At 44.4% G+C, this 23,942-nt stretch overlaps 1 protein-coding gene across 3 annotated transcripts in view; it reads left to right on the forward strand.

The window, feature by feature from the left end:
• The first annotated feature begins 2,602 nt into the window (after window positions 1-2,602).
• The window catches only part of tubgcp5 (tubulin, gamma complex associated protein 5), a 53,934-nt gene continuing 32,594 nt past the window's right edge, over window positions 2,603-23,942 (forward strand). For all 3 annotated transcript variants that reach the window (XR_007957178.1, XR_007957179.1, XM_052026595.1), the window contains exons 1-11: window positions 2,603-2,977; window positions 8,000-8,053; window positions 8,141-8,249; window positions 9,989-10,085; window positions 12,255-12,334; window positions 13,335-13,470; window positions 14,119-14,236; window positions 14,393-14,482; window positions 15,709-15,802; window positions 20,446-20,692; window positions 23,596-23,798. Coding sequence is in view for 1 of the 3 variants with exons in the window: in XM_052026595.1 (XP_051882555.1) it covers window positions 2,859-2,977; window positions 8,000-8,053; window positions 8,141-8,249; window positions 9,989-10,085; window positions 12,255-12,334; window positions 13,335-13,470; window positions 14,119-14,236; window positions 14,393-14,482; window positions 15,709-15,802; window positions 20,446-20,692; window positions 23,596-23,798 (1,347 nt within the window). In the remaining 2 variants the exon portion in view is untranslated. The remainder of the gene's footprint in view (window positions 2,978-7,999; window positions 8,054-8,140; window positions 8,250-9,988; window positions 10,086-12,254; window positions 12,335-13,334; window positions 13,471-14,118; window positions 14,237-14,392; window positions 14,483-15,708; window positions 15,803-20,445; window positions 20,693-23,595; window positions 23,799-23,942) is intronic.

Here is a 23,942-nt window from a genome sequence, read left to right on the forward strand (position 1 = left end):
ATCAGTGCAAGGATTTTCATTACTTTCTATTTTAGGAGCCTCATTCCCTTTTGCACTTACTAAATTGAGTAAACATATGACTAACCCAATAGTTAAACATACAATATGAATATGGTTTCAATTCCGTAAATTCTTTCGATTGAATAAATTTAATTTATCAAGCCCCATTCAATCTAATTTTTTCTTTCAACCATCCAGAATCAACTTAGCTTTTTCTTTATGGAAAATGAAGGGAATAACATGTTTTCATGATCTATTCATTGATAACTGTTTTTTATCTTTTGAACAATTGTCTAATAAATACAATTTGCCTAAATCACACTTTTTTCGATACTTACAGATTAGAAATTTTTTAAAAGTTACTATGCCTTCTTTTCCGACTCCATATAAAATTGAAATTACGGAAAAAATTTTAGGCTTTAATCCCTATCAGAAGGGCTTGATAGCAATAATTTATGATCTAATTATGTAAATATGTCCAGAGACACTTGATAAAATTAAGAATGAATGGGAGAGATCTCCAGATACTCTTACCCACAGAGACATGGAAGAAAATTCTTCAATTAGTTAATACATCTTCAACGTGTGCCAGACACTCTTTGATACAATTTAAGGTGGTTCAAAGGACTCATATGTCGACGGACAAGTTAGCCCGTTTTTATCACCATATAAATCCTATATGTGATAGATGTAATTCGGAGGTGGCTTCCCTGACACAAATGTTTTGGTCCTGTCCTCTTATGGAAAAATATTGGAAGGACATTTTTAACATTATTTCAACTGTATTGAATATTGATTTACAACCTCACCCAATCACTGCAATTTTTGGCTGACCAATGATGGAATCTGGCCACCTATCTGCTGCTGCTTGTCGTATGATTGCCTTTGTTACATGAATGACCAAGCGATCCATTTTGTTTAAATGGAAGGATCCAATACCTCCCACCACTTTTCAATGGTTTTCTCAAACTATATCATGTTTAAACTTAGAAAAAATTAGGAGTGGCACTGTTGATTCTTTGCTTAAATTTGAGGAAGTTTGGAGTCCATTTATTCAATATTTTCATATGATATAGATCTCTTTTCAATAATCTTTGAATTTAGAGGAGTGGAGTTGACGACATAATAATGCTCTTTGTTCACTGAGAAATATCGATCCAGTTTTTTTTCTTTTGAAATTTTTTTTTAGTTTGTTTCATTTTATTACTTACAATTTTTTTTTCGATTTGGGTTTTTTTATATAATAAATCTTTTTCTTTCTCCTGTTGATTTTTTTTGTAATATATTCGTTTACCAAGAAACCGTGGGGCCTAGAATATATTTTTTATTCTTTATGACTATATATGTCAGGATTATCCTCCTGGTCTCTTTGTATTACGTGTATAATTACCGGTTATATATATTAATCTGTATTAATTTGAAAATTAATAAAAAGATTGAAAAAGAAAGAACAGAGCAGATTAAGAAAGCAGCAGAGGCAGATGAAACAATGAAAGTACTCAAGGATATGATATGGAAAGGATGGCCGGCAGCAAAGGATGGCTGTCCAATGTGTATTCGGGATTATTGGACATGCAGAGCTGAACTGTCAGTAGTGAAAGATATGGTTTTCAAAGGGAACAGGTTTGTGATTCCAGTGTCACTACGCAAGGAGATGCTCCAGAAGATACACGAAGGGCATCTTGGGGAGGAAAAATGTAAACGTAGAGCACGTGAAGTGATGTATTGGCCAAGAATGAACCAAGACATCTGCTTTGTGTGAAATATGCCTTACCTACAGACCAAAGCAGCAAGCAGAACCACTTACACCACACCTGCGGAAACAAGTATCAGACCAAAAAGGACCATAAAACCACCTCAAGGACTGATTGAAAGCTGCTGAGTGGACAAGCATTCTTGGCAGGTTTATAAGGACAAAGTATTGTGTTGGTTTTTTTCTTTAAAGGGGGAAGATGTGTTATTACACAGTTATAATAAAGGACTACAGTTCCCAGCAGGCAATGCAAGGGGTCACATGGGGGGACAGGAAATGGCTGGAAAGAGCGGGAAAAGCCAGCCAGCCTGGTGGAGTAAGTCTGTTGTTTTAATTAATGTTCCGATGTTAAACCCACGCCAAGTTTGTCTCGTGATGAAGAACAAACATAACAGCACCCACAAACCTGCATTCTCCACCACCAAGAAGGACAAAGGCAACAGGCACATGGGACCACCAGCACCTGCAGCTTTGCTGCCAAGTCACTTGCCATCCTGAAATACCTTTGTATTATATATCAATCCTTTCATCGTTGCCGTGCCTAAATCCTGCAACAACAGCATTGTGATCATACCGTCAGCAGCAGCGTGGCAGCAGTTCGAAAAGGTGGCTCACCATGATCTTCTTGAAGGAAATTAGTGATGGGAAATAAATGCTGTCATTATGCTTGTAAGCACTTTGCTGTTCGTGGGAGCTTGCAAGCCGGCTGCAGTGCTCCCACCCCGAAAGCAAACTTACACACCTCACATAGTCTTACTTTGAAGCGTTTCGGGACATCCTCCAAGGGACGTGACAGGCACCATAGAAATGCAAAAACCGGGGGTTGCGAACTGTGAAGAGCTGGGCAAAATTGCTCATTTTTTCAACAAAAAAACTGGGAAACGGGGCATCAGATACACCGGAGCCCACCCAAAGAGGACTCAGCTACCGCAAGAGGGGCGATGTGTTTCCATGACGACGGCTCTCACCCGGCGCGGCCTTGCCGCTGCGGCGCGGAGTTTAGTACTTCCGGCTGCACACATTGGCACTTCCGTCTGCTCGGGACACCTCCGGGCAGAGTTTTGACAACTGGGGGTTTCAGGGGCGGTTGGTTTTGTTTGCAGACATGGCGCATTGGAACAAGTTCGAAAAGGATTTGAAGAGTCTGATCCGGCAGGTCACTGGGCTGCCGGAAGAGAATCCCGAGTTCCAGATCGCACTGCAGTACGCCTGGTCTAATGTCAGGTAAGGGAGGGGGGGGGGAGGGAGGGGGGGGGAGAGAGAGGGGCGGAGAGAGTCGGGGGTGAGAGAGAGGGGCGGAGAGAGTGGGGGGGTGAGGGTGAGAGGAGGAGAGAGGGGGGGGGGAGAGAGGGGGGGGAGAGAGGGGGGGGGAGGGGGGGAGAGGGGGGGGAGAGAGGGGGGGAGAGGGGGGGGGGGGAGGGGGGGGGAGAGGGGGGGGGGGAGGGGGGGAGAGAGGGGGGGGGAGGGGGGGAGAGGGGGGGGGGGGGAGGGGGGGGGGGGGGGGGGGAGGGGGGGAGAGAGGGGGGGGGAGGGGGGGAGAGGGGGGGGGAGAGAGGGGGGGGAGAGAGGGGGGGGGAGGGGGGGAGAGGGGGGGGAGAGGGGGGGGAGAGGGGGGGGGAGAGAGGGGGGGGAGGGGGGGGAGAGAGAGGGGGGGAGAGAGAGGGGGGGGGGACGGGGGGGGGAGAGAGGGGGGAGGGGGAGGGGGGGGGAGGGGGGAGAGGGGGGGGGAGAGGGGGGGGAGGGGGGGGGGAGAGAGGGGGGGGAGGGGGGGAGAGAGGGAGGGAGGGGGGGGGAGGGGGGGGGAGGGAGGGAGGGGGGGGGGGGAGGGGGGGGGGAGAGGGGGGGGGAGGGAGGGAGGGGGGGGGGAGGGGGGGGGAGAGGGGGGGGGAGGGAGGGAGGGGGGGAGAGGGGGGGGGAGGGAGGGAGGGGGGGAGGAGAGGGGGGGGAGAGGGGGGGGGGGAGGGAGGGAGGGGGGGAGAGGGGAGGGGGGGGAGGGGGAGGGGGGAGAGGGGAGGGGGGGGAGGGGGAGAGGGGAGGGGGGGGAGGGGGAGAGGAGGGAGGGAGAGGGGAGGGGGGGGAGGGGGAGAGGGGAGGGGGGGAGGGGGAGAGGGGAGGGGGAGAGGGGAGGGGGGGGAGGGGGAGAGGGGGGGGAGGGGGAGAGGGGGGGGGGAGGGGGAGAGGGGAGGGGGGGGAGGGGGGGAGGGGGAGAGGGGGGGGAGGGGGAGAGGGGAGGGGGGGGAGGGGGGGAGGGGGAGAGGGGGGGGAGGGGGAGAGGGGGGGGAGGGGGAGAGGGAGAGAGAGAGGGGAGAGGGAGGGGAGGGGGGAAGGGGGAGAGTGAGGGGGAAGAGAGGAGGGAGAGGAGGGGGAGAGGGGGGAGAGTGGGGGGGAGAGAGGAGGGGGGGGAGAGAGGGAGGGAGGGAGGGGGGAGAGAGGGAGGGGGGGAGAGGGAGGGGGTGGAGAGGGGGAGAGAGGGAGGGGGGAGGGGAGAGAGGGAGGGGGGAGAGAGGGAGGGGGGGGAGAGAGGGAGGAGGAGCGAGAGAGAGGGAGAGGGGAGAGATGGGGGGAGATAGAGGGAGGGGGGAAAGAGGGAGGGGGAGAGGGAGGAGGGGAGAGGGGGAGAGGGAGGAGGAGAGGGAGGAGGGGGGAGAGAGGGAGGGGGGGAGAGGGGGAGAGAGGGAGGGGGGGGAGAGAGGGAGGGGGGGGAGAGAGGGAGGGAGGGAGAGAGGGAGGGGGAGAGGGGAGAGAGGGAGAGAGGGAGGGGGGGAGAGGGGAGAGGGAGGGGGGAGAGAGGGAGGGGTGGAGAGAGGGAGGGGGGGAGAGAGGGAGGGGGGAGGGGGGGAGAGAGGGAGGGGAGGGGGAGAGGGGGAGGGGGGAGAGAGGGAGGGGGGAGGGGGGAGAGAGGGAGGGGGGAGGGGGGGAGAGAGGGAGGGGGGAGGGGGAGAGAGGGAGGGGGGAGGGGGGGGAGAGAGGGAGGGGGGGAGGGAGAGAGGGAGGGGGGGAGGGAGGGAGGGAGGGGGGGAGGGAGGGGGGGAGGGGGGGGAGAGATGGAGGGGGGGGGGGAGAGAGAGAGGGAGGGGGGAGAGAGGGGGGAGAGAGGGAGGGGGGAGGGGGGGAGAGAGGGAGGGGGGGGGAGAGAGGGAGGGGGGGGAGAGAGGGGGGGGGAGAGAGGGAGGGGGGAGAGAGGGAGGGGGGAGGGGGGGAGAGGGGAGGGGGGGAGGGGGGAGAGAGGGAGGGGGGAGGGGGAGGGAGGGGGAGGGAGGAGGGGGAGAGGGGGGAGGAAGGGGAGGGGGGGAGAGGGAGAGGGGGGGGAGGGGGAGGGGGGAGGGAGGGGGAGGGGGGGGAGAGGGGGAGGGGAGGGGGAGGAGGGAGGGAGAGGGGGAGGGGAGGGGGAGGGGGGAGGGGAGAGGGAGGGAGAGAGGAGAGGGGGGAGAGGGGGAGGGGAGGGGGAGGAGGGAGGGAGAGGGGGAGGGGAGGGGGAGGGGGGAGGGGAGAGGGAGGGAGAGAGGAGAGGGGGGAGGGGGAGAGGAGAGGGGGAGGGGGGGAGGGAGGGGAGGGGGAGAGGGGGAGGGAGGGGGGAGAGGGAGAGGGAGAGGGGGAGAGGGAGGGAGAGAGGGGGAGAGGAGAGGGGGAAGGGGGGGAGAGGAGGGGGGAGAGGGAGGAGGGGGGAGAGGGTGGAGGGGGAGAGGAGGGGGAGAGGGGGGAGGAGGGGGGGGCAGGGGAGGGGAGAGAGAGAGGGGAGGGGGAGTGAAGGGGTAATGGGGTGGGCGAGGAGGAGCAGTAGGGTGAGGAGGCGGACAGAGGAGTGAGGGTAGCTGAGAAGATTGGTGGGGTGTGGAAGTTGAGGGTGGTTGCAGTGTGAGAGGATGGTGGGGCAAGGCTGGGTGTGAGTTTGGTGCCGGGGTGAAGGGAGCTAAGGGGGTTGTGTCGTCAGAGGGGTGGTGGAGTGCAGGGGGCTGTTGGGTTCTTGGGTAGTGAGGTGAGTTGAGGGGCTTGAGTTGGTGGGATGGAGTGAAGGGATATGTGATTATGGGAGTGGTATGTTGAGGGAGTTCTAGTGAGGGGTGCATTGGTGGTTGGATGGGGATGATGTGATCTGAGGGTGAGAGGGTAGTGCAGGGTTGTTGAATTGTCAATTTTAAGCAAGCTTTGTTTAATGTAGGGAGTGAGACAACGTAGGTGGCTTTCTGTGGAAGTGAAGCAGTAAGTGGGAATCCACAGTCAGTGACATTTAATCCAGCGTCAGTATACTGCAGATGGTGAAAATCTGAAATAAACAAGAAAAAGCTGGAAGTACTCAGATGATAAATCAGCATCTGTGAGGAGAGAAACCAATTTAGTGTTGGTTTATGACCTTTCAACAGAGAAGCTTATTATCGATTCATCCCTATCTGCTTTTTTTTAAACATAATTTTGAATGAATTTGAGAGCAGACCACCTCTTCACCTTGTATCCAAAGAATAGTTACCACATATGTGTAAATGGGATAAAAGTTCTTTAATGAAAAAATATTGCTTGTAGAAAAATAAGTTATAAATTATAGGGCATGTCGACGTGAGGAAAGAGGATGTGCTGGAACTACTGAAAAACATTAGGATAGATAAGTCACCGGGGCCAGATGGGATATATCCAAGATTATTACAGGAAGCTAGGGAAGAGATTGCTGCGCCTTTGGCCACAGGAGTAGTGCCAGATGATTGGAGGGTGGCAAATGTTGTTCCCTTGTTTAAGAAAGGGAGTGGGGATAACCCTGGGAATTACAGACCAATGAGTCTTACTTCAGTGGTGGGCAAATTACTGGAGAAGATTCTTGGATACAGGATTTATGGGCATTTAGAGAAGCATAGGCTGATTAGGGACAGTCAGCATGGCTTTGTGAGGGGCAGATCGTGCCTTGCGAGCCTGATTGAATTCTTTGAGGATGTGACAAGACACATTGATGAAGGAAGAGCAGTGGATGTGGTGTACATGGATTCTAGTAAGGCGTTTGATAAGGTTCCTCATGGAAAGCTCATTCAGAAAGTCAGGAGGCATGGGCTCCAGGGAAACTTGGCTGTGTGGATTCAGAACTGGTTCGCCCATAGAAGACAGAGGGTGGTGGTAGATGGAGCGTCGGTGACCAGTGGTGTTCCGCAGGGATCTGTTCCGGGACCCCTGCTCTTTGTGATTTTTATAAATGACTTGGATGAGGATGTGGAAGGGTGGATTAGTAAGTTTCCTGATGATACAAAGGTTGATGGTGTTGTGGATAGTGTAGAAGGTTGCTGTAGGTTACAACAGGATACCGATAGAATGCAGAGCTGGGCTGAGAAGTGGCAGATGGAATTCAACCTGGATAAGTGTGAAGTGATACACTTCGGGAGATCAAATTCAAGGGCAGAATACAAGGTTAATGGCAGGACTCTTAGCAGTGTGGAGAAACAGAAGGATCTTGGGGTCCATGTCCATAGATCCCTCAAGGTTGCCACGCAGGTCGATAGGATTGTTAAGAAGGCGTATGGGAGTGTTGGCCTTCATTAGTCGGGGTATTGAGTTCAAGAGCTGTGAGGTGATGTTGCAGTTCTATAGAACTCTGGTCAGACCACACTTGGAGTATTGTGTTCAGTTCTGGTCGCCTCATTATAGAAAGGATGTGGAAGCTTTAGAGAGGGTGCAGAGGAGATTTACCAGGATGCTGCCTGGATTGGAGAGCATGTCTTATGAGGATAGGTTGAGCAAGCTAGGACTCTTCTCTTTGGAGCGAAGGAGGATGAGAGGTGATTTGATAGAGGTGTACTAGATGATAAGAGGCATAGATCGAGTGGACAGTCAGAGACTTTTTCCCAGTGTGACAATGGCTAATGTGAGGAGACATAATTTTAGGGTGACTGGAGGAAGATATAAGGGGGATGTCAGGGGTAAGTTTTTTTACTCAGAGAGTGGTAAGTGCATGGGATGCACTGCTGGCAGAGGTTGTGGGGGCAGATATGTTAGGGACATTTAAGAGACTCTTAGATAGCCACATGAATGATAGAAAAATAGGGGGCTATGTGGGAGGGAGGGGTTAGATAGATCTTAGAGCAGGATAAAATGTTGGCACAACATTGTGGGCCGAAGGGCCTGTACTGTGCTGTAATGTTCTATGTTCTATTATTGACCTCTGAACATTATAAGAAGTGGTATTTCACTGGTAAGGTAAACTTATTGTTATTCCAGTTTTTTTTTTCTGTTGCACAAAGTTTAGATTTGACACTTTATTTATATTTTCAGATTCCATCAGTTTCTTGATGTTGACAGCAACAAAATAATGCGCGTGATTGATGGGTAAGCTGTTCCATTCACTTACATATAACTTTATTTTACAAAATTTGTGAAATGTGTTTATTGATGCTTTTTGTTTTTGCTTCTTAGTATTCATGAAAAGCTGACAATTCATTCAGAGCTCCCTAAAGCTGTAAGCTGGCGGAGGCTAACAGAGGAATTTTTAGAGTTGCCCCTGGAGACCATTGAAGGAACAAAGGTAAACTGTTGTTTTTTGATCTGGTTTGGGTTAATGGAACTGGACATGAATAATTTGTCATTTTCTTTGGCAAGGAATCCTCACCCTCACTGATGACCCCTTATCCTGTCTCTCACACCTCCCCTCCGCTTGGATTCCTCCTTCTAGCCCTTCCTTTTACCTTCCCTTGACTTTTTCATTTCCAGTTGCTGATGTGACATTGACCACCTTGACTGCCACTCCCCTCACCCACTCCAGTCTCGCCCCCTTTGAATATGCAGCGCTCTGCTCTCTTCAGAGCAATTCCATCAAGCTTCCTTGTCATCAAGCTTGCTGACAAAGGGGGTGCCACTGAGGTCTGGTGCACTGACCTTGACATTGCACAGGCTGTCTACCATCTTTTGGACATTTCCTCATACCTCCCTCCATTTCTTTCTTGAACAATGACCCAACTCAGTAGCATAGTCGTTAGCGTAATGCTATTACAGCGCCAGCAACCCAGGTTCAATTCCCGCCACTGTCTGTAAGGAGTTTGTACGTTCTCCCCATGTCTGTGTGGGTTTCCTCCGGGTGCTCCGCTTTCCTCCCAGATTCCAAAAACGTATGGGTTTGGAAGTTGTGGGCATGCTATGTTGGTGCTGGAAGCGTGGCGGCACTTGCGGGCTGCCCCCAGAACACCCTACGCAAAAGATGCATTTCACTGTGTTTCGATGTACATCTGACTAATAGAGATATCTTAACTAATACTCCACCATTAACTCTCTCATCAGTGTGGCAGAACTTGTCCTTACCCTCAACAGCTTCTCTTTCGATTCCTCTCACTTTCTACAGATCAAAGGGTAGCCATGGGTACTCGCATAGGCCCTGGCTGTGCCTGTCTTTTTGTCAGCTACATGGAACAGTCCTTGTTCCAAGTCTATTCTGAAACCCCACCCTGAAGGTCTTTCACCCCTACGTTGATGATTGCTCGGTCCATCTGGAAAGACATGGGTAGATTAAGGGTAGTCAGCATGGCTTTGTGTGTGGGAGATCTTTTGCCCTTTCAGTTTGAAGACATAGGATCTTTGACCTCATAAATTGTTTGTTTCTCTTTACAGAGATGTTGCCTGATCATTTCAGTGTTTCCAGCTCTTCCTGTTTTTTCTATTTTCTGGCCTTCTGCATGTGCAGTTTTTTGATTTCCTGATTGGGTTTTTTTTGTGTTGTAATTGGTCTCAGTTTGGTTAACAATTGGTCAGAATTGATATCGTGACCTTGGAAGAGATAATGTGTAATCATTTCTGATTACAAGATATTAAGCCCTGATGGATGTGAAGGATATAACGCTGAATGTGGACATATATTTGCTGTTGAGACTCTCAGCTGTATAGTTACAACTGAGTGAACTAACTGCATCCAATGAAATGTCAGTCACTTAAAGGAAGTGAGGACTTTGAAAGGCAAGATCATGCAGAACAAAAAAATCCCTGTTCAGCTGTTCTTATTGCAAGTCCTACTGTTAGCATCAACCTTCCACAGATTGTATAAAGAAGGGAGTGTGAAAATTTAGTTATCTATTTATATATTTAATTATTTATATATATTTTGGGAAAACAAAGCAAGTTCTGTTAAATATTTTGTGTTAACATTTTTAAAAGTTGATCAACTTGAAAATAACTTATCACTGGAATTTTTGAGTCTTGGCCTCAGGTTTTTTTTTGTGATGATGTTTTAATAACTATTTATTTGCAATAGCTTTATTTTACCAATGTTATTTGCAGACTAAGGAACACTATGCAATATTATCTCTCTTGCTTGCCCTTTCTGATTCACCTTCCAATTCTCAATATGCTGAGAAACGAAGAAAGAAGGAAGAGGGTGAGTCATTTTATTAGTCCTTCTATCAACAGTAAAACTCTGATAATCCACTACCCTTGATTTTGGTGATGTTAGATTATTAGATTTTCCAGGCTATTGCATATTATTTCTATTAATACCTCAACACTCTTTTTATGATAAATTATCCAGTGAATCAGGTAAGTTGGAAGGGAGTATGGAACTGGCACCCTGGTAAGTGGAAACAGAGCATGAAAACAGCAGCCTTTGTGAATGGAAAGGGGATGGGACAAACGTCACCTGGTGAGCCAGATGCTGAACCATCAGGATTTCTGAATAGTCAGGGATAGTGAATTGTAGGGACTTTTACTGTATTTGCACCACAGTCTGCTACACGAGCATTTGATTGTTTCTAAAGTAATTGCAGTCCTTGTGCTCCAAATTGGTGGGCTAGACTTCAGATGTTTGGCTTACATACACCTTGTCAGTCCGTGAATATTTTTTGTTATAACTAAAAAATCAATATTTCATCACCCTTCGTTTCAGCTTTGAGTTAGATATGCACAACCTGCAGGTTTGGTTTAACCTTTATTTCATTTAAACAAGAGAATAAGAAAACTAAACTAACCAACCACCCAGAGGAAGTGGAAGAAAGAGCAAAACCCAATTTCAAAGCTATAACCCTCTGTCAGACTAGGTGGTGGGGGGGGGGAGGGGGGGTGCTCACAAGCTCTGAAACATTCCATCATTCCTCCACAGCTGCTCTCTGGCCTGCTTTTTCCAGAATGTTCTGATTTTTGTTTCAGTAGTATTCTGCTTCCTGTCTTATATGAAGGAAGTACTTTAGTTATAAACTCTGCACTTGCATCAGAAATTGAGAAGAAAACTGAAAAACATTGTGTATCCTTGGCTATTTTGGGCCGCTTTTTGAATTACTCCATTATCTAAGCTGTGCCTGGGTCAGAATGAAGGTTCTGCTTCAGTCAGGTGCTGTGAATTTAGGAAGTCACTGGATGATTTCATTGATATCTAAAATATGATTGTAGTAATACTTTGCAGTGATGATGCAAACCTGAAAAATTCAATTTCATCTCACTTTATTTTTCTGCTGTTACTATGTTGTATTACCACTGGAAATATTGCTCTTTGCAAAGCCATTGAAATTTAACTTATAATGGGGCTTTATTGATAATGAAGAAACAGTAGTAAGCTTCACATTTTAAAATGTATCAGAAATGTTTGCTTTATCATATACTAAATTCTTTTGAATTGGGACTAGATGATTTACTATTCTTAAAAGTACTGAATGGAACATTGTCCCTTTGTAATCAAGATAACTTTTCCCCTGTGTATGATTTTTTTATTCCTGCTTTCCTGTTTTTTTGAGGAGTCTCATTTTTAAAGGAGAGTCCTTGCTGAATGATATTTCTTCCCTGTTAATGTTCTTTAATCCTTGCTGTTATTATTTTAATCTTATGGGCTTTCCCAAATATTCTTTTCCAAATATTTTTCTTTATTTCCATTGTAATTTTATTACTAAATGGACTTCTGCATTTTTCCACTTGTTTAAAAAAACTGCTGCAATGAAGTAATTTGTATTACAATTGTTATTACAATTCCTATTACGGACAATTGGTCTTACAATGGTGTAAATTTAAATAATGTTTAAAGTGCATGATTTGACTCTAGTTCTCTGTAAAGAGGTTAGTTTGATTAATAATGTTATTTCAGAATTTCACAGTTGCAGCAACTTGCAATTTATACAACTTCCCTTCGTACCTTCTGTTTGGGAGGATGTATATACCAAATATATCATGATGAGTTTAAGCAGAGGAGACTAAAAGGATGTCCATGTGGATGGTTTTCGGGAATCCTTTGGAGTCTGAGGGAAAGGCAGCAAAGTGCTATAGTTTTGGAAGAAAATTTCAAAGGGAAGGTTGGAAGAGCTACACAGCTGATGGATTGAAAGTCAATCTCTCATGTGGGTTCCCAAGAGATTCATCAAAGGATTAAGGAAGGGCATAATTAAGAATGGGGCCTAAATACCTGAAGTAGGCAAAGTGACGAGAAAATTCATATGAGGCCACAGTAAGGGGACGGGTGGGGGGTTTGGGGGGGCTGTGTTAGGCCAAAGTATGATGTCTAACTGTTATCTTAAAGCCTTTTTCAGTCAGTGCAGTTGTCACATTAGAAGGTACTGTTTTTCTGCAGTAAAACATGATGATTTTGACTGGGGGAAATACCTGATGGAAGGTGAAGAAATTGATATTGGCCCTTATCCAGACACTCCAGTGAGTAATTGACCTGGAATTATTTTCTCTCCTCCTCATTGTGGGTCTTCTTGTGCTATTTTATTTGGGGGTAAATGTGTTCTTGGAGATCTGCTGAGGCCAGTGCGGATGTGGCTATTAAGAAGTATGTAAGACCAGCCTGGCAAGGTTAAGCATCGCCATCAGCCACATTGAGCCAACACCTTAATTTCAAAATTTTCTGCATCACCCTCAAACCTTTTCATGCCTTCACTTCACCTGATCTCTGAAATTTCCCTTTGTTAAAATTCCTATACTTGCTCTTGATTTGCTGACTCTGACTTTCCACCTACCCTTTGCTTTTCTGTCCAGCATTGGGGCAAAATAAGCTTGTTGAGCTGTGCTTTTTTGAAATCTCTCCCTAAACTCCTCCATCTTGCTACTTTTTTCTCAAACCTTGGATTACTTTATAAATGTGCTTTACGTCTGACCTTCTGGTCACTTTATACACTTTGCATATTTTTTTTTCTTCTCTACTGTTCTCACCCCCATGTTATCACTTCTCCCCTACTGGATGAGCTCAATGCCTTCCACGCCTGTTTTGAGAAGGCAAACAAAGTTCCACCAAGGCAGGTCCCCCCCATCTCCTGCTGGCTTTGTCCCTTGCACCTCAGTGGCAGAAGTTAGATCAGCTTCTTCCCCACTGGTGTCAGACTTCTGAACCAATCACCTCTGTTCATGTCCCCTTCCCAGTGGTGCTGCCACATTTTCGGAATCTAAATTTTTACCTGTGTCGGTTATTCCATTATTATCACTTAAGCATTTCTGTTTGCACTATTTCAGATTGTACTGCTGTACTTTATACCATTTTGTTTGTGCTCGTTGCTGTATTTATTGTTGTATTTATTATTACCATGTATACTGTGAGCTTAATGTGAGCAAGAAATTGTACTGCACCCTGGTGTATATGACAAAAAACTGATCTGAATAAGACCGATGATTTCTGTGATATATATATTTATGTATTTTGTTTAACTCTGAGGAATGGTCCGAAGAAGAAAGTGAAGAAGACCTCCAAGAGTCCCTGAGCAGAGAGGACTCAGGTATTCAGGTTGATAAAACACCACCAGAAGAACAAGCACACATGAAGAAAACAGGGCCCCATGTCTCTTTAAAAGGTACATTTTGCAAAAGTCTAGTGTTCAGGCCGGTAATTGATTCAGTTGGGTTGACTGCTTTTTAAAAAAAATGCCTTCCTCATTGATTACTAAGTAAATGCACAATCTAGAGTGGGTGAGTTGAATACAAGCTGTGTATTCTAGACAAGGGTATTAGAACAGTGGCATGTGGTTTCCCCCTTTTTTTTATGGGGTTCCAAGATAAATCCAAGATGGAATATGTGGGGACTGTAAAGGACAGAATTGAGCTTGGCTGGGATTCTGTCCTGGCTTTCATTGCCCAGTCTCAAGTGGGAAAAATAGTTATTTGAAAATATTGTGGAGAGCTCCTTACACTTGCGATTGCTATATTCAATAGGAAGGACAATGTGAAACAAATTATTGAATTCATTCATGTTTTCAAATAATATTTATGGAGAAAAAGATTACATGGAACTTGCCAACTATCCCAATTTGTGTTTTTAATGGGTTATATTTATGGGGGGCCCAAAATAACAGACATGGACAAGCTGATTGAAGGAACTAATCTTGTGCATAGCATTACAAAATGTTGGTTTGCAATTCTGAAGAATTATTCTTGGTAGAATATTAGTAATCAAACGTATTGGCTAAAGTTGTCTGGTTTAATGCATTTGCTTCTTGACCTAGTCAATGAACCAGAAATACAGTTGTGGTTGGAGCAGCACGTGGTCACCCAATATTGGACAAACAAGTCATCTAAGTTTAGTCACAGCTTTCATCTACATTCCAATTTAGCAGCTGTCTGGTAAGAAAGCATTTGCCACTACATTTTAATACTTGCCTCCTAGACAATCTATAATATAATGAAATGCTGACATAACCGAGAGTGGTGATTGTATTTATTATGTTAAACAGTTTGAATCCTTTATAGGTGACATTGTTAACATTTTCTAACTCCTAGGGAGCAGCACTTATACAATTCTGATCCGCTATATTATTCAGATGAAAGAACACTTGTTACAGAAGCCCAAGTTATACGAGAAACATTGTGGTAAGTACCAGTTATTACTTTCAGGGATTTTATGTTTCTGCAAACTGTTGTTAGTTTATTGATTTTGAATGTTCAACTAAATTTGAGATTCATTTTCTAGAAATCTCATTGTCTAGTAATAATCACATGGCTGTTCTAAATGTTTAAATAGCTTTTCCACTGGTTGCTGGTAAGCACACAGGTAGTTCAGTTGTTCCAACCTTGATAAAAAGAACCATTGCCATCAGACAAAAAGAAGGTTGAGTTAAGAGACTGAGTGGATTAAATTTCTGCAATCATTATGTACAGCTGTTTCCCAGCACAACTCTGCCATGATTGTTGCATTTTCTTTACTGCATTAAATGTTCCGGTTTTTTTAGTTGTCCATTCAGTGGCATCCAAGAAATTTCAGTGTCATCTTTTCCATTGTGTCTAAGTTGATGTTAACATCTGGCTGCTCTTGTAAATTGGTTTATTATTGTCATATGTACCTAGGTACAGTGAAAGACTTGGTTTTGTGCTGAATCATTGATGGCTAAGCCTTTATGAAGAAACATTTATGTATTACCTCTTCTAATATCACTCGAATGCTTTACAAGTAATGAGATAGTTTTAAGTGCCGTTGTTAATATAATGCACATGGAAAGCAATTTGTATATGTCAATGCCCCACAAACGTTGCTGAGGTAATGTCCAGTCATCTGTTTTAGTGATGTTGGTTGAGAAGTAAGTATACTTAAGGCATTTGCCGCCTTGTAATTTGTCGTGGAATGTTATGTTCACCTGAGAAAGCAGAATTGGCTTCATTATAACAATTCGTTTATAAACCAGCTCTTCAAACAATACAGCACTCCCTCTCTGCTGGATTTTCCGCTCAAATCTCTGGAGTGGAGCTTCATTTTTTTAACCCTGGCTCACTGGAGATATTTTGTCAAAGCAGAAGTCTATTCCAAAAGCAGATCTGTCCAAACAAAATGGCAGGGAGAAGATCCTGCCTAACCAATTTGGTTGAATTTTTTTTTGAAGTTTTAACAAAATGTATTGATGAGGGCACTGCAGTTGATTTAGTGTACATAGACATCAGTAAGGTCTTTGACAAGGTACTACAAGGAAGACTGGTCCGAAAGGTTTGAGCCCATAGAATCCAGGGCAAGTTTTAATTCTCTTATCAGTTTCACCATGTGCATCGTCAAAATGTCCAACAATAGATTGTTTATATGTTAACCTCTTATTTTTTTTTGTGTATAGGTTGCTGTCAGGAGTTAATAAACTTTTCATGTATACATTGCATGATGGGAAAATATCAGTGAGAACTGACATCATGGTAGCTCATCTGACCCAGGTAAATAACTTCTTCCTTGAAGGAAAATTATAGGGCCATTCACTGAAAGTGACCAAAGTTTAGCCTTGTATATAAATACTTTGAAAAGTCACCTTTGTATAAGAGTCCCTGTAATGCCAGGGCATGATGTACTCTGATTATTCTGTGGAAGACATAACATGCATTCATTTGTTTTGTTGATTTGACAGGACTGTTCCTTTAGCACATTTATGTGGGTTTAAAAGCCCTTTGTAAAAATGCGTAAACATAAAATTGAAAATAATATACAGTAAGCAATAGAAGGTGAGATTAAACAGTTGGAAGTTAATTGTCCTTGTAATTTAACTTAAAAGTACCTTTGCCGATGCAGTTATCCTTCCTGGTTTAACTCGTTGTTGACTAGCTGCTTAAGCATATCTTTGCATCGGAACAGAAGACAATTATTCCGGAACTTGGAGCAGAAAAAAATAGTATGATCCTCTTGTTAGTTAGAGGAAATGCTGCACTGTTGGAGGTGTCTTTTTTTTTAGATGAGATGTTAAACAGGTCTGTATTTCTCTTGGTTGGGCATTAAAATCTACATGATGTTATTTTGAAGAAGAAAAAGTCCTTGGACAACATTTATCCCTTAGTTCACATTAACAGATATAAGTAGGTTCTCTGCTCATCATCACATTGCTGTTTCAATATGCAAATTAGCTGAATAACATAAATTCCAAAAGTGACTACACTTGATCAGTTGTAAAATATAGAGGACCGTCTTGAAGTGATATTAATTAAAAAAAAACAGATCTTGTAATGTTAGTGGCCCTCCTGTGGTATGGTGAGGTAGACAAAAAACAATCTGAGTTCACAATGCAGCAACTATATGAATCAGTGATAAGAATGACATTTAAACTTGGCATTTCACGATTAATTCTACTTTACCTGGTTTATGTTTATAAATTAACAAGCCAGCCCTACTGAAAAATATCTGGTCTGGTTCAGACTTCTAGTAATAATAATTTGCTTTGAAAAGTCCTCTTTTATTCAAGAACAAAAGAATGAGAACTTTTATTTTTCTCTCCAGTTTAATGCTGTCTGAAATCTGCTTTTCCATTTCAGTGACAAGAGGGTGCTTCACTGCTTTGAAAATCCAATTCAAAATGTACAGTCTCGTGTCTACTGTTTGTATGTGTGATTATCAAGTATCTAATTTTCTGTAATAGTTTTTCTTGTGCCTTATCAAGTTAATGCATCTCAAAGCTTTTTAAGTACAATGCATTATTGAGTAAATCTATGTACGGTATACTTTTTGATCTTTATTTTGATTTTATCTAGATTTTTATCTAGATTTTGATCTTTATCTAGATTTTGTTGCAATTAAAGAATCAGAATCGGATTTATTATTGCTGACATATGTTGTGAAATTTGTTATTTTGTGGCAGCAGTACCGTGCAAGACATAAAAATTACTGTAAGTTACAAAAATACATAAATAGTGAAGAAGAGGAATATCGAGGTAGTGTTCATGGGTTCATGGACCGTTCAGAAATCTGATAGCGGAGGAGAAGAAGCTGTTCCTGAATTATTGAGTGTGGTCTTCAGGCTCCTGTACCTCCTCTCTGATGGTGTTAACCTGAAGAGGGCATGTCCCTCGTGGTGAGGGTCCTTAACGATGGATGCCATTTTCTTGAGGCACCACCTCTTGAAATGTCCTTAATGACGGGGAGGGTTGTGCCCATGATGGAGCTGGCCAGGTCTACAACCCTCTGCAGCCTCTTTCGATTATGCATATTGGAGCCTCCGTACCAGGCGGTGATGAAACCAGTCAGAATGCTCTCCACAGTACCTCTGTAGAAATTTGCAAGAATCTTTGACGTACCGAATCTCCTCAAACTCCGAATGATGTAGAGCCACTGGTGTGCCTTCTTCATGATTGCATCAATGTGTTGGGCCCAAGATAGATCCTCTGAGATGTAGACACCCAGGAATTTGAAGCTGCTCACCCTTTCTGCCACTGACCCCTCAATGAGGACTGGTGTGTGTTCTCCCCACTTCCCCTTCCTGAAGTCCACAATCAATTCCTTGGTTTTGCTGACGTTGAGTGTGAGATTGTTGTTGCGACACCACACAACCAACCGATCTATCTCACTCATTGCCATCTGAGATTGTACCAAGCACAGTGGTGTCATTGGCGAATTTATAGATGGTGTTTGAGCTCTGCCTAGCCACACAGTCATGAGTGTAGAGAGAGTAGAGCAGTGGGCTAAGCACGCATCCTTGAGGTACTCCTGTGTTGATTGTCAGCGAGGAGGAGATGTTACTTCTGATCTGCACTGACTGTGGTCTCCTGGTAAGGAAGTTGAAGATCCAGTTGCAGAGGGAGGTACAGATGCCCAGGTTTTGAAGCTTGTTGGTTAGTACTTAGGGGATGATGGTGTTGAACGCTGAGCTGTAAACAGTAGCCTGATGTATGTTTTGCTGTTGTCTAGGTACTCCAAAGCTGAGTGGAGAGCCAGTGAGATTGCATCTGCTGTAGACCTGTTGTGGCAGTAGGCAAATTGCAGTGGGTCCAGATCCTCTCTCAGGCAGGAGTTAATTCTAACCATGACCAACCTCTCAAAGCACTTCATCACAGTAGATGTGAGTGCTACCAGGCGATAGTTGTTGAGGCAGCTCACCCTCCTCTTCTTGAAGCACTGGTATGATTGATGGCCTTTTGCTAATTAACTCAATTGTGTGTGTGTGTGTGTGTGTCTGTGTGTGTGTTTGTATCTTACTTATCACGTAACATGAATAAAATTTGCTCATTTTGTCCAAGATATAACTGGCACATCTGGCCTGAATAGCTGTATTGATTTTGTGCTTCTGTTTCTTATTGGACAGTAATTTGGTTAAAGTGAGGTGTTAACTATGGAATGTCTAGTAATCTGGGATGAGTGATTGTCATCTGGAGATTGCATGATTGAGGGATTTTCCAGCATTTTGCCTGAAGCTTTTTTTTCCCTTGTTGCTCCTGTCCCCCTTGGAGCTTGAGACTGCTGATGAGTGGCATGTTGAGTTACACTGTTTGCTGGATGAGGGGATGATGTATAAGTAAAGCGTTTTAACTTTAGAAAGTATTTCATTAGTCTCTGTGTATCATGGCGCAAATCTTTATTTTTCAGTAAATTATTCAGTTTGTTGCTTTAAGGGGTGGTAGAAATATTAAGTAGTACCTGAAAAGTTCTTTAAGATTATGCATCTGGGAGCTGGGAAGTGGAAGTGAACTTAATAGCACCCACTCTCCTATTATACAGGGTCAACACAATGGCTCTCCTCTCTGCTTTGGAGCACCAAGATAACACCTAGATAAGGCTGCAGGTCAGCATTCAATACCGTCATCCCATCAGTATTAATCACCGAGCTTCTAAACCTGGGTCTCTGTACCTCCCTCTGCAACTGGATTCTCGACTTCCTCATCGGGAGACCACAGTCAGTACGGATTGGTGATAACATCTCTTCCTCGCTGACAGTGAACACAGGTGCGCTTCAAGGATGCGTGCTTGGCCCACTGCCCTACTCTCTCTACACTCATGACTGTGTGGCTAAGCACAGCTCAAACACCATTTATAAATAAGCAGATGACACCACTGCTGTTGGTAAAATCTCAGATGGCAACAAGGAGGTGTACAGGAGTGAGATAGCTCGGCTGGTTGAGTGATGTTGCTACAACAACCCCGCACTCATTGTCAGCAAGACCGAGGAATTGACTGTGGACTTCAGGAAGGGGAAGTGGGGAGAACACACACCAGTCTTCATTGAGGGTTCAACGGTGGAAAGGATGAGCAGCTTCGAGTTTCTGGGCGTCAACATCTCTGAGGATCTGTCCTGGGCCCAACACATTGATGCAATCACAAAAAAGGCACGCCAGCAGCTCTACCTCGTTACGAGTTTGAGGAGATTTGGTATGTCACCAAAGACTTGCAAATTTCTACAGATGTACCTGTGGAGAGCATTCTGACCGGTTGCATCACAGCCTGATATGGAGGCTTCAAGGCACAGGATCGCAAGAGGTTGCAGAGGGTTGTAGACTTGGCCAGCTTCATCATGGGCACAACCCTCCCTGCCATCGAGGACATCTTCAGGAGGCGGTGCCTCAAGAAGGCAGCATCCATCATTAAGGACCCTCACCATCTGGGACGTGCTCTCTTCTTGTTACTACTATCAGGGAGGAGATCCAGGAGCCTGGAGACTTATACTCAATGATTCAGGAACAGCTTCTGTCCCTCTGCCTTCAGATTTCTGAATGGTCCATGAACACTACCTCATTGTTCCTTTTTCTGCACTATTTATTTATTTTGTAATTTATAGTTTTTTATGTCTTTGCACTGTACTGCTGCTGCAAAACAACAAATTTCATGTTTTATAGGACAGTAATAATAAATCTGATTTTGATTCCATTTTTGGAAGTTATGGGCTGAATGGACTCTTCCTGTGTTGTAAATTTCTGATTCAAATTCTAAATTTCCTAATTTCTTAATTTTTTTGTGGGCATTGCTAGAAATGCACCTAAATATGTGGGTTCTTCTACTGAATTTGTTTATTCTAGCGAATTAGTAAATCAAAAACAAAACTGGACCAGAGAATATGGGGAATGAAGTGTGTGCATCTTCTAACTTATTTCCCTTTTCTTTTCCATAGAATTGTCTGAGAGCAGTATTGGAACAGGTAGCAGCATATGGACAGGTTGTTTTCAGGCTCCAAAAATTCATGGATGAAGTTATTGGGCACAGCACTGAAAGTTATACACTTGGAGCTGTACCTACATCGAGAAAGTTTACTGAGCCGCCCTTCCGAACATATCAGTCTTTTGTGTGGGCCCTGTATAAATATTTTATTAACTTCAAAGAAGAACTTGTCAGCATTGAGAAGTGCATGATAACTAAAGGTATCTGAAATCTTGAAAATATTAAAACACTTTGGGTTAGCTTGTAATGTTTGGGAAAATATTATTTTCTTCATTAAATTCATAACTATTTGGTAAATTGGTTTATCATTCTCACATATACAGAGGTACAGTGAAAATCTTGTCTTGCATACCACCCATACAGATTAATTCGTTACAACAGTGCTTTGAGGTAGTACAAGGTAAAACAATAACAGAGTGCAGAATAAAGTGTTACAGTACAGAGAAAGTGCCGTGAAGGTAGACAGTAAGGTGCAAGGACACAAGGTTGACTATGAGGTCAAGAGTCCATCTTATCGTACCAGAGAACTATCTTATAATTGCGAGATAGGAGCTGTCATGCCTGGTGGTACGTGCTTTCAGGCTTTTTCTGCCTGGTGGGAGGGGAGAAGAGAGAATGGGGTGGAAGGGATCTTTGAATATGCTGGCTGCTTTACCGAGGCAGCGAGAAGTACGGACAGAGTCCATGGAAGGGAAGCTGGTTTCCGTGATGTCCTGAGCTGTGTCCACAACTCTCTGCAGTTCCTTGCGGTCATGGGCAGAGCAGTTGCCACACCAAGACGTGATGCATCCTGATAGGATGCTTTCTATGGTGCATCAATTAAAAATTGATGAGGGTCAAAGGGGACATGCCAAATTTCTTTAGCCTCCTGAGGAGTAGAGGCACTGGTGAGCTTTCTTGGCCGTGGCGTCAACGTGGTTGGACCAGGACAGGCAATTGGTGACGTTCACTCCTAGGAACTTGAAACTCTCAACCCTCAACCCTCCTGACCTCAGCACCATTGATGTAGACAGGAGCACGTGTGCTGCCCCCCTTCCTGAAGTCAACGGCCAGCTCTTTTGCTGACATTGAGGGAAAGGTTGTTGTCATGACACCATGTCACTTGGCTCTTTCGACGTCCTGTACTCCGACTCATCGTTATTTGAGATACGGCCCACCACGGTGATGTCATCTGCAAACTTGTAGATGGAGTTAGAACAGAGTCTGGCTATGCAGTCATGAGTGTATAGTGAGTAGAGTAGGGGGTTGAGGATGCAGCCTTGTGGGGCACCCAAGTTGTGAATAATCGTGGCAGAGGTGTTGCTGCCTATCCTTACTGATTGCGATCTGTTGGTCAGGAAGTCAAGGATCCAGTTGCAAAGAGAGGTGTTGAGACCCAGGTTTTAGGAGTTTGGAGATGAGTTTGCTTGGAATGATCGTATTGAAGGCAGAGCTGTTGTCAATAAACAATAGTCTAACGTAGATGTCTTTATTGTTCAGATGCTCCTGAGATGCGTGTAGGGCCAGGGAGATGGATTGCGTCTGCCATAGACCTGTTTCGGTGGTAGGCACATTGCAGTGGGTCCACCAGTCCATGAACATTTATGTAAAACAAAAATCTGGATGATTTTCATTGGAGGGGCATCAGGATATGACCAACAGCAAAGTAGATGTTCATCAAATTTGGTGCAGAATAATGAAAGTACCAGCTACGCCACTGAAAGAGTTGCTGTCTCCAGTCACCCAGGCTCAATTCTGACCTCTGGCACCCTATGTGTGGAGTTTGCACATTCTCCCAGTGACAATATGTGTTTTCCCTGTGTGTCTAGTTTCTTCCCACATCCCTAAGACCTATGGGTTTGTAGGTTAATTGCCCCTAACGTGTACTTGTGGTAGAATCTGTTGGGAGTTGATAGGAATGTGGGGGGAATAAAATGGGATTAGTTTAACAAGGTGCTTGATGTTCACATCCTCTCAGTGCATTAAAGGGCTTGTTTCCATGGTATATCACTCCCTGAAATTGTGCTTATTATTAAAATGAAAGTGACAATTTTCCACAGCCAAACATAGGTTGCTTCAGTATATGGTGATTTGTTTTGTATTTGCATTATAATGTACAAGTTGCAGAGTCCCAGTTGATGATCTTTTGCAGTTTTAAGTTCTTAAGTAAGAAAACTATCCTTGCATTTTGGTACTGCCAATACTGCTGTTTGTTCAGCTAACAAAAAAAGGAAGGTGATGTCTTCCCAACTCTCTATGTGAAATGTGCTAATGTTTTTATGCTATTGCATCCAACAACTGTTTTGGCATGTACTTGATCGCCATTTTCAAAAATAGGTTATTGCTTGAATTGAGGCATGACCACCATCGAGAATCAGTAGTTTGGCCAATAGGGATTATTAAATAAGATCATGTTCTGTTCTATGATCAGAAATCTTTCTCTCAAATATCTTTCTTTTTATTTAGGTTGCAGCATGTACTTGGGATTGCTGGAATTGTTGTTAAGGGTTATTTTGAGAAGGAATAATGATGGTTACAGACTGGTTTCTGTTATGGAACACCACATCGCAGTTTAATATCAAGCAGAGGAGCAATAGAGAAAAAAAAATTATTTTTTTAAAATTTAATTTTCTCATTGCTTCTCTTGTGGTTGTAAGCTTGGACTGCTTGTGGCATTTGTACAGGTGGACTGACTGAGCCAGGTAAAGTAATGTGCTAACAATTAGAATTTCCACAGGATCATCCAATGGTATTCAGTGGTCCGATGCTTTATGATTAAATTGGGGGAATGCTGAGTAAAATAATGCAGTTAACCATGCTGTCCAGTTTCCGGACAGCAGTATTTAAGTTCATTGCATTCTATGCAAATATTGTATGCCACTGTCTGGTCTTCATCTTTACGTATTTTATTAACCTCAAAACTTTAATTAGTCTTATTGTTGAGCATTAACTTAATTTCTCCTGGTTTCTACATCACATTCATAGGATTGAATACACTTTTGTTGAAGGCAGTACACACAAGATTTCATCCCTTTGTGGAGTTTGGTGTACTAATTTCCTATCACTTGCTCCCATTTTCTTAAAGTTCTGTCATTTATTGCTTTATGTACTTTTTGTTTTAAAGATGAGACGGTTACCCTAGCAGCAGTACTTGAGAAACTGGCTCCTCGGTTGTCACAACTTAAGATGCTTCAACGAGTATTCAGTACAGGAGTAGCAGAGGTTCCACCTGACACTCCGAATGTAATAAGAGCTTCCCATTTACTTAATACACTGTATAAAGCTATTATTGAATATGACAGTGTAGGAGAAGCCGCTGAACAGACGGTGAGTGCATCTTTTATCATTCATGTTGCTGGAAGGCATGGTGGGGTAGCGACTGCTTTATTTTTAAAAGAAATATAAGATTTGTATAACCTTTCTTTAGTTCCCTTGTATAATATTCTCTTCCTTTCTTGGAAGTTGGTGACC

The sequence above is a fragment of the Pristis pectinata genome, chromosome 11, assembly GCF_009764475.1.
Source record: "Pristis pectinata isolate sPriPec2 chromosome 11, sPriPec2.1.pri, whole genome shotgun sequence".
In the NCBI taxonomy this organism is placed as follows: domain Eukaryota; kingdom Metazoa; phylum Chordata; class Chondrichthyes; order Rhinopristiformes; family Pristidae; genus Pristis; species Pristis pectinata.